Raw genomic sequence first — 10,481 nt, 5'->3', positions numbered from 1 at the left:
ATCTAAAATATATGTCATTTTGGGCATTTTCTTTTCCTTTTTCATGGATTTTATGGGCTCCTCTCTTTAAATGTCAAGAATTTAAAATAACCACAACTTTCACGATGGTAAAAGAGTCAAAGCACATCTATAACAATTATGTTGTGGTTGCTTGTGTATATAAATGCTTTACCCCTAAATTAATATTAAATTTAAATTTTAATTTCTCTTCAACCTGAAATCAAAAAATTGATGAAATAGTTCGGAGCTCGTCGTCAAATATTTAAAAGAAATGACATTTAATTGATATGTCTTTGAATATCTTTTTAAGGGTTGAGTTTGAGGCGAAACAATACAAGTCATGGCGGGGGCAATTTCTTTTTAAAAAAACTTAGAAAGTTTCAGAAAAAATTAATTCAGAGAATTATTTAAAAAATTTAAAAGTACAAAATAGTTTTTTATTGAATGTTGAATATAAAAAGAGACATAAATTAATAGCAACTTAAAAAAGAGAATATTTAACCAATTCTTAAAACATAATTGTGTTGAGTCTACTTCTCATGTAATGCGTCAATAAATATTTAACTAAAATCACAAACTAGAATTACTTTAAGAGTAAAGGAAGTAAGACACACTCAGATAAAAACCAACATAATTACACTAAGGTTTGTCCATATTTTCTCTGTATCATTGGGTAAATGTTAACTTATATAGTTTAGAAGTTTTTTTTGTCTAGTTAAACTAGTGATTGCATTTTGCACGCATATGATTTGTTGTCTGATTGGTTTTAAAAATAATTAATTATGCTCCTTATTTTATTTAATTTTTTTGATTAGAACAAAAGTCATGCTTCCAAAGAAAAGACATAGATCTGGAGCTCAATATAGGAACAAAAAGAATTAAGTTGAAAACTTTTTAAAAAATTATGCAAAAGGCAGTATACTCCATAAGTTTATGAAACCGGTAAAAATTGTTCTGAATAATATTGAAGGAGAAAGAAAATTGAACATGATGCAAATATTGTCATAGTTGATCAAATTGAAGGTGAGATTGCAAAAGATTATATAGTGAAACATGTTAAAATTGAGGGTGAAAATGCTAATAAAAATGCGAATTATGGACTTCTAAACATTAATAATCCTACGATTTGGGATAAGTTTAAGAGTAAATTTTGAGATTTTTTGGTTGAGAAAGGTCCAATAAGAAAAGACATTCAAGATGATGATTTTATGGGTTAGGTATGATATCAATTAAAAATGATATGCTTGTAAATTCTAATTTCGAAGGCTTGATTGATGATTATGCTAGCAAAAAATAAAGAAGAATAATTTTTAAGTTGTGAGTTGTTATAGTGGCAAAATTTTTTAAGTTCGCATGGGGCATGTGACAACCAATAAATATTTGAGTTATTTTATAAGTGCGATGTATATATTCATAAATATTCTGTGATATAAATGGCAATTATGCGGATTCGTTATATATTATATAATTTTGTCGTATGGCATTGCGAATGTTGCTGGAATATTTTTTTTAAGCGTATAGCTTTTGTACGCGAGTAAGATTTTCGTTATGCGATTAATTAGGTAGCGTAATTTGATAATATTCGAATAGTTGCGACTACGCGATTAAGTAATAACTGAGATTCTCGCGATTTAGTGATATTTGAATAAGTTGCGATTATGCGATAAATTATATTCTAATATTGTGGAGTACAGTTAATTTATTTGCAATTTCTTGTGTGATTTTTAATGTTTTAATTATATTTTACATGACTTATTTATTAGTGTGATAATGTTATAAAATTCTTTTAATATAAATTTTTGTTCGAAATTTTTGAAAATAATTTTATTAAACTTCTAAAATCTCATAGTATTTATGGTATTAATTTTGTGATTTATGGATTTATATTTTAATTACTAAAACACATTCTTTTAAATTATACTTTTAATAGTTATTGAATTACAAGTGTACCCTTGCATGCAAATTCCACCAAAATAGAAATCAAGGGTAAGACCGACCTTTCACCCTCCACTAACTCCATTTTACCAACTAAATGACCAAAAAAACCCTACATGCAATACATGCTAGTAGTAGAAGGAGGATAGAATGGTAAAAAGTAAAATCCACTTACTATTTGGATGTGACAAAAGCTAGACCAAACACTCATCTCACATCATTTTCTTCACCAACACATCACTCCACTCTCTCCTCTCCTTACTCCCTCTCGGCCGCACCTAAACCCTCCCCACCCCTCTCATTTTCTTCTTCTTTATTTCTTCATTTCCTTACACCTTTCAACTCCTCTAAGCAAGGGTCAACTATATTTGGTTCTACATCGTCATTTAAGGTTAGTTTCTTAGTTGCATGTGGTTAAAACCAAGGGTTTAACTTTGATTCTTGTGAATCTAGAGTTGAACTTAATGTGTCTCATAAAACTTGAGCAAGAGATGGTCTTGATGAAGTGTTTTACTTTGAATTTCAAGCCATGATCTTGGCCTCAAGCATTCAGCAATGACTCCCAAGGAGCCGAATGGATTTTGTGGTTGTGTGTTAGTTTTATTTGTATTCAAAAAGGAAGAGACTTTACATGTGGCTTTCAAAGAACTTATGATCTCTTAAAATGTATTTTACAAAGTTTCCATCCTTGCATGCCATGATTTTTACAATAAAAGTTGAAGTTAATACTTGCATGTCGTAGTATAAGTGATATTTCAGACAAATGTGCTATGTGACTTAGATTTGAGTTTTTGTGCAATGCATGCCATGGTTTTTGCTCTGAAATGCTAGTATTCTATGTGCCTTGATAAGTCATAATCAAATCTAGTAGCCATCAAGTTGATACCATGTGTTTTTGGTTCGAAAATTTGCTTAAAATTTCTTATGTAAAATCTGCTCTGCTATACTCTCTATTTTTGCCTCGGTAAATGGCTTATATGGCTAGGTTTATGCTCGTATTTTTCTATAAAATGATAGTCAATAGGGTTGTGTATATTTTAGATTATATTTTCTGGTTTGATTGTTGGTTTTGGTGTTGAAATGGGAGTTAAGGTGGAAGGAGGTATACTAGGCATTATGTAGCAGAATTTTTCACCATAAGTATAGGCTGTTTTAGGTGAGTTTTGGTGAGGCCTTGCTAGGCCTGAGTTTACTGGAGTTAGGACTTGAGTTGTACTTGAGTCCAGTGGCTTTAATTCGTTGAAAAGCTTGCATTTATGTAGGTGCACACACACATTTCCGAGAGTAGCTCAGAACAGAGCAGGACTGCGTAAACTTGAACTTTGGTCGATTATAACCATGCCATAGGCTAGGCCTTCACGGGGCCTTGGCTTAAAGAAGTATAATACATCCTTAGGAAGCTTAGGCTAGGTCTTAAGAATCCATGGTAATTGATTTTGTTAGAATACCCCATGTAGAAGTCAAGATTTCTGCCAAGGAGCACGGGTAGTGCAAACTAGTGCTAGCAGGAATCCTTAGTGTGAGAATTGATTTTTGTAAGCCTATAGGAGTGAGGCCCCTGAGTCTCATCAACTTTATAAGATATTTTAGAGTCTTAAAAACCTTTAGGAAGTGGTTTGGAGTGAAGGCCCAAGGTGGAGACATCCCAATTCCACCAAGACACACGAGAGCACCCCTAGAATGACATTAGGAAGCTTTAGTGGTATTCGTTGTAATTGGGACTTTGTGGTGAAGAGTCTGAGTGTTGCACATTATCTTTAGGTTTAAGTTAAGGTCAATAATAGTTCTTATGTGTTACTTTCTTATGTGCTTAGGAATTTAGGTGATATTATAGTATAAATAATTAAGTAGTATATGCCATGCCATTATGTGATTATGTGAAATACTTGAAATGCATATGATTAAGTTATGTGTATTCTTATAATCATAAGTTCTTGCGTAATAGTAGTTATGATAAGGGTAAAAGTTAGTCTAGGAGCTTATAAACTTATAAGGTGTTAAAAGGTGAATAGTAATGAGGTTAATATAATGTGTAGGTTCCGAAGCGAAGGGGAAGATTCGTGCCGTCAAGATCGAGTAATCTTAGAGCTGTTGAAAGGCAAGTTACTACCTTCTTATGCTTATAATTGTTGCAAGTATACATACTTTTTCGTGAATGCTTAGTTGTAATAACCACCATGTCATTAATTAATTCAAATACTTCCGTTAATAAGTCTTAATCTTGTTAGTACCTTACCTTCAAAACATTCCCTATCCATTAGACCGTGTATACTAAACTCTCTCTATCAAATTCCCTAAAGCGAACCCCATTAGTGAACTTGAATTCTCTTGTTATAATTCCATTAAAGTGATACCAAATCTTTCCCCGACATCTATGTTATAAATCATTAAAAATAAAATAAATATTTTCTTGACTTAGTGGATTGGACTAGACGCAAGTCTTTTTCACACTTATTGATAGGCTCACATATAGCCTAGGGATCCCATTATATTTGAGAACCCAACGAGGTTCGGGATAACTTCGAGGTTGATCACCGGTTGTAATCCGTAGCGTCCTAAAATGAATTTTGACGATTTGATATTTAATTGATTATAACATGTTGCCCGATGCCATGATACCATATGCCATATTTCAATTGCTATGATTCTACCATATCTTTATTAAAACTTCATATTTCATATTGTCATTTTCTTTACAAGCATCTACAACCCCTTGATTTATGAACCCGAAATTTTGAGATAATGCCTTGTATAGTAGAACTGATAGTACTTGCTGAGCATTTTAGCTCATTTTCTTGTATTTAACCCTGTTCTACAGCTAGCAATCATGGTTCATACCAAGCAGACCGCCCGTAAGTCAACCATTAGGCAGGGTGAAGACCATTTGAGGGCGTAGGTAGAATATATATGTATAGACTAGGCAAAATCCGGCAGTACGTAATTGTGGTATTAGTTAGAAGGGCTGTTCCAAACTCTGAACTTGTAAAGATCTCGGGATTGTTAATATTTTTGGTTGGGTTTGTAATCGTATTATTATCATCTTTTGGACTAATAAGTTTGTAATATAATTATGCTTCACATTTATTTAGTGTGTGTGATTGGTTTGGGGTGTGACAGTTTTGGTATCAGAGCGTAGGTTTAGAGTCCCTGGACAACCCAATTAGGACTATAGGAAGTATGAGTTGGGCTGTTCACGAACCGAGCTGTTCGCGAACAAGCTCGAGTTCGGCTCGGTAAGAGCTCGGTTCAGATTGGTTCATCAAGAACTCGAGCTCGAGCTCGAACACAAAAATATGTTCGTTAACAAAAATGAGCTCGAGCCGAGCTTTTGTATGTTCGACTCGGGCTCGGCTCGAATTCGACTCGAGCTCGTTTGACTCGAGCTCGGCTCGTTAAAACTAAAAAAAAAGGCAATATTTTCAGAATATTTTTATAAGAATTATAGAGGAGAAGATCTACTATTAATTGTGATGAAGAAATTAAGAACAAACAATGATTCATATGAACATAATGCTAAACAGAGCCATAACAATATACATATACAAACTTTCCCTGACCTCCCATCCATTCGCTGATGAACACCGTCTTAATTTAATTGAATGGCTTAAAATCCATCATAAATATCACAACAAAACCCACTGAGATCAAAGCCGCAAGAATCCAAAATCAAGTCTCCAAAAACAAGTTATTCATAAAATTATTCATACAAAACTCAACACACGATATACTTACAAAGTTCATCGGGAAAATTACAAAAAGAAAAAGGAACATACAAGAGATTAGGGATTTTATCTTACTGAACAAAATGAAATTTAGGAATTTAGGAGATATGATAGATTGATTTAGAGATTTGGGAAGATGAGCGTTAAGATTTCTTTTATCAGGAGATATTTTCATATAAGTGGGCTGGGATTCATAAGTGGGCTGGGTAGTTGTGTTGGCCCAATAAAAGTTGATTTTTTTTAATCTGATAACGAGCTGCTCGGTTAAGGCTCGGCTCGGTTCGACTCATTTTTTTCGCAAACAAACTCATGTTCGGCTCGTTAGTTAACGAGTTCGAGCTCGAACATCATTTTATGTTCGATAGAAAAGCTCGGCTCGGCTCGGTTCATCGGAAAAAATAATAAAGCTCGGCTCGATTCTGTCAAAACTCGGCTCGATTCAGTTCGTGAACAACCCTAAATATGAGTATATAATATAATATCGGGAGTACTAATACGCACGCGACATTTGAATAAACCGTATCTAACTTTTGTATATATATATTACTTGACAGCAACGTGCGCATTCATCATCTTCGACCCCGCAGAGCGACACAATTGTTTTTTCAGTCTATGCTGACTTAAGGCTGCATCATGACACTCTCCAGGGAAAATATGTCAGACTGATGGAACGTCTTGAAGAGCTCTATGCAAGTAAGCAAGTGATGGGTAAGAGACCTAAGGCGATAACCATTTCAAGGCTCGAGTCACTGATCCCGGTGGCCACATCCAGATTGGAGGAGATGCCCGTGCATCACGACCGGACCAGTCAGATTACTATGCTAATGATAGTGGATGAGCTTGGGAGCGTGGTCAAGATGCTACGTGGGACACTACCCCCGACATCGCAAGGACCCGTGAAGGGGAGTCCGAGGAGGAGGCTTAGGACGAGTTCTATGGGACTTGACCTTTAGTTTCTTGGATTAGGCTGCTCCTTTTATTTACCCTGTTATTTGTTTCCGTTTTTAGACTCACGTACTATTTTAATTCGGATCTGTATTTGTATTTGTACCTTGTGATTCATACCTTTCAACTTGAACCATGTTAAATTCAGTTATGCACTTTCCTTGATCCCTATATTTGCTCTTTTAAATTTCTTGCTTATCACCATGCATCACCTTTATTGTTATATTGAAAACTGTATACCATGATGAATGCAAATAACACCTTAAAATTTTTTTGCACCACTCAAACTGTATAACTCTTATTTCAGAAAATGGCACCTAGGAGAGCCTGAGGAAGACCTACAAATAACCAAGAAAATGAAGGAGAAAACCAAAACCCCGATATAGCACAACTTATGGAATTGATACGCCAACAAACTGCTACTATATATAGCCCAACAACAACAACTTCTTCAAAAAATGCATCCACCTCAACCACCCCCAGAAAACGTCACTACTTTCAAAACAATCCAATCCGTAAAACCCCCAGAATTTAGAGGACTCAAGACCCAGTAGAAGCTCATGCTTAGCTCAAGGAGATGGAAAAGGCCTTTGCCTTAACAAATGTTCGAGATAATCAGAAAGTGGAGTATGTCACTTACTTCCTGAAAGGCAAATCAAACTATTGGTGGGAGACAACAAAAGCTTTAGAAGCTGCTGGAGTTATTACTTGGGATAGGTTTAAGAGAATGTTCTTGGATAAGTATTTTCCTCGCTATATGCAAACACAAATGGAGATGAAATTCTTTGAGTTAAAGCAAGACAATATGACAGTTGGAGAATATGAGAAGAGGTTTACAGAACTTTCTAGGTTTATGAGAGAGTATGTTGTTTCTAAAGAGAAAAGGGCAAAAAGGTTCCAACATGGATTGAAGCCTTGGTTAAGGAGTCGCGTGTCAGCTTTTGAGTTGACTACTTATGCTGAAGTGGTTTAGAAGGTGATGGTAATTGAAGGCGAGAGTGAGCAAAATCAAAAGGAAAAAGGCAACAAGAAAAGAAGATTTGAAATGGGAGAAGAAGGCTCAAGTTACAAGGGTCAAAATCAGAGAACTAATCAAAGGCTTAAATTTGAGAGTGGACCCGGGAACTTCAAGAAGAAAGAATTTGGGAGTAAATCACAAAAAACGAGATCTCAGTCAACTGGTGGACAGAAACCCCCACAAGGATCAGTTCCGAAATGTAAGATTTGTAATAAGCGACATACGGGAATCTACAATATGGCGAATGTAGTGATTGATTCGGGAGCCACCAGATCATTTATTTCGAAGTCTTTTGTTGATAAGTTGAATTGTGAAACCCAATTGATGTATGAGCCCTAATCCATTATCTTAGCTAATTAAGATAGAGTATCTATAAATTATATTTGCCCTCATTGTGCAATAGAGATAGCCGAACACGTTTTTCTTGCGAACCTTATTCCTTTTTAATTAGGTGAATTTGACGTGATCTTAGGGATGGATTGGATGACAAGTTTCAGTGCTCAAATAGACTGTAAGGATAAATGGGTAGTATTAAGTACACCTCAAGGTAAGAAAGTGGCATTCAAGGGCCAAAGGCAAACTCAGACATTTCTCACCTCGATGCAAGCAAAGAAGTTGATTCGGAAAGGATGCGACGCGTATGTGGCGTATGTAATTGATAAGAGTAGAGAAGTTTCTAATCCGGAAGACATTTCAGTAGTAAGAGATTTTCTAGAAGTTTTTCCTGAAGAGCTTTCTGGCTTACCCCTGGACCGATAAATTAAGTTTACAATAGATCTTGCACCCGACACCAAACCTGTTTCGAAAGCTCCATATAGGATGACACCAACAGAGATGAGGGAATTAACAAAGTAAATACAAGAACTACTTGACAAGGGATTTTTAAGACCAAGTGTTTCACCATGGGGCGCGCCCATTTTGTTTATGAAGAAAAAGGGTGGGAGCATGAGACTTTGTATAGATTATCGAGAATTGAACAAGTTGACGATTAAGAATAGATACCCTTCGCCTAGGATTGATGATCTGTTTGACCAACTCAAAGGAGCCTCTTATTTTTAAAAGATTGATCTGTGATCGGGATACCACCAATTGAAGATTAAGTCTGAAGACATACCGAAAACAGTTTTTCGAACAAGTTATGGACATTACGAATTTCTCGTTATGGCTTTTGGGTTGACGAATGCACCGAATGCTTTCATAGATTTAATGAATCGTGTCTTCAAGGAGTACTTGGATAAGTTTGTCATAGTTTTCATCGATGACATTTTAGTATATTCAAAGACAGAAGTTGATCACGTGGAGCATCTAAGAATAGTTTTGGAAGTGTTGCGAAAGGAGAGATTGTATGCGAAGTTCTCGAAATGTGAGTTTTGGTTAACTAAAGTAAGTTTTCTTGGACACATTGTTGGAAGTGAGGGAATTAGGGTAGATCCTGAAAAGATTGAGGCCATAATGAATTGGGAGGCACTGAAGACGCCTACAGAAGTGAGAAATTTTATGGGACTAGCGGGATACTACAGAAGATTTGTTAAGGATTTTTCGAAGATTGCCGTACCACTGACCAAATTGACAAGGAAAAATGAGAAGTTTGAATGGACGGAGAAGTGTGAAAGTAGTTTTCAAGAATTGAAGAAAAGATTGGTAACTGCTCCGGTATTAGTATTACCAGATGATAAGGGAGATTTTGTGATATACAGTGATGCCTCTTATAAAGGACTTGGATGCGTATTGATGCAACATGGGAAGGTGATAGCGTATGCTTCAAGAGAACTTAGACCACATAAACAGAAGTACCCGATTCATGACTTAGAATTAGATGCGATAGTGTTTGCTTTGAAATTATGGAGACACTACTTATATAGAGAAAATTGCGAGATATATACAGATCATAAAAGTCTGAAGTACCTCTTTACTCAAAAGGAGCTAAATATGAGACAACGCCGATGGTTGGAATTGATCAAAGACTACGATTGTTCAATATAATATCATCCAGGAAAGGCCAACGTGGTAGCAGACACTTTGAGTAGGAAGGAAAAGCTAAGTATGATAACAATGCCGAAGGAATTATCTGATGAAGTTGAAAAATTGCAATTAGAGCTTTGTGATCATGGAGGAGCGGAAAAAATGTGTTGTGCCATTACTTTTCAACCAACACTACTAGAGAGGATAAAAAAATGCCAAGATGAAGTAATGACTCAAGAGAATAATCAGTTGACAGGAGAAGAGATATGTACACAAAAAGATGAACAAGGTGTGTTGAGATTTTCGACAAGAATTTGGATTCCAAATGTTGCTGAATTGAAAAAGGATATTTTGCAAGAAGCACACAACTCAAGATTTTTAATTCATCTGGGAAGTACCAAAATATACCATGATTTGAAAAAGAGTTTTTGGTGGCCGAACATGAAAAGAGAAATTGCAGAATGGATTTCAAAATACGACATATGCCAAAGAGTGAAAACAGAACATCAGAAACCAAGTGGGTTGATTCAACCATTGAAGATTGCAGAATGGAAGTGGGAAAATATTTCCATGGATTTTGTAGTGGGTTTATCACGAACATGTTCTGGACACGACGTAATTTGGGTGATAGTTGACCGCCTTACGAATTCGGCACATTTTCTCCCAATCAATGAGAAGTGTTCGTTAGACAGACTAGTTCATATATATGTACGCGAAATAGTGATACACCATGTTGTACCTATATCGATAGTTTCAGATCGAGACCCGCGATTCAATTCGAGATTCTGGAGGCAATTTCAAGAAAGTCTTGGAACGAAATTAAACATGAGTACGACATACCATCCACAAACCGATGGCCAAAGCGAACGAACAATCCAAACCATTGAAGATATGTTGCA

General features: G+C 35.6%; 1 protein-coding gene across 1 annotated transcript; it reads left to right on the top strand.

Annotated features, from left to right (window-relative positions):
* The first annotated feature begins 7,179 nt into the window (after positions 1-7,179).
* Positions 7,180-7,575, top strand: LOC141666380 (uncharacterized). The gene has a single exon (XM_074472369.1). The coding sequence runs from the start codon at positions 7,180-7,182 to the stop codon at positions 7,573-7,575; it is 396 nt and encodes a 131-aa protein (XP_074328470.1).
* The last annotated feature ends 2,906 nt before the right edge of the window (positions 7,576-10,481 follow it).

This window comes from Apium graveolens, chromosome 6, assembly GCF_009905375.1.
Source record: "Apium graveolens cultivar Ventura chromosome 6, ASM990537v1, whole genome shotgun sequence".
In the NCBI taxonomy this organism is placed as follows: Eukaryota; Viridiplantae; Streptophyta; class Magnoliopsida; order Apiales; family Apiaceae; genus Apium; species Apium graveolens.
Note: the sequence above shows the minus strand (reverse complement) of the source record. Positions and strands in the feature narration are given on the sequence as shown.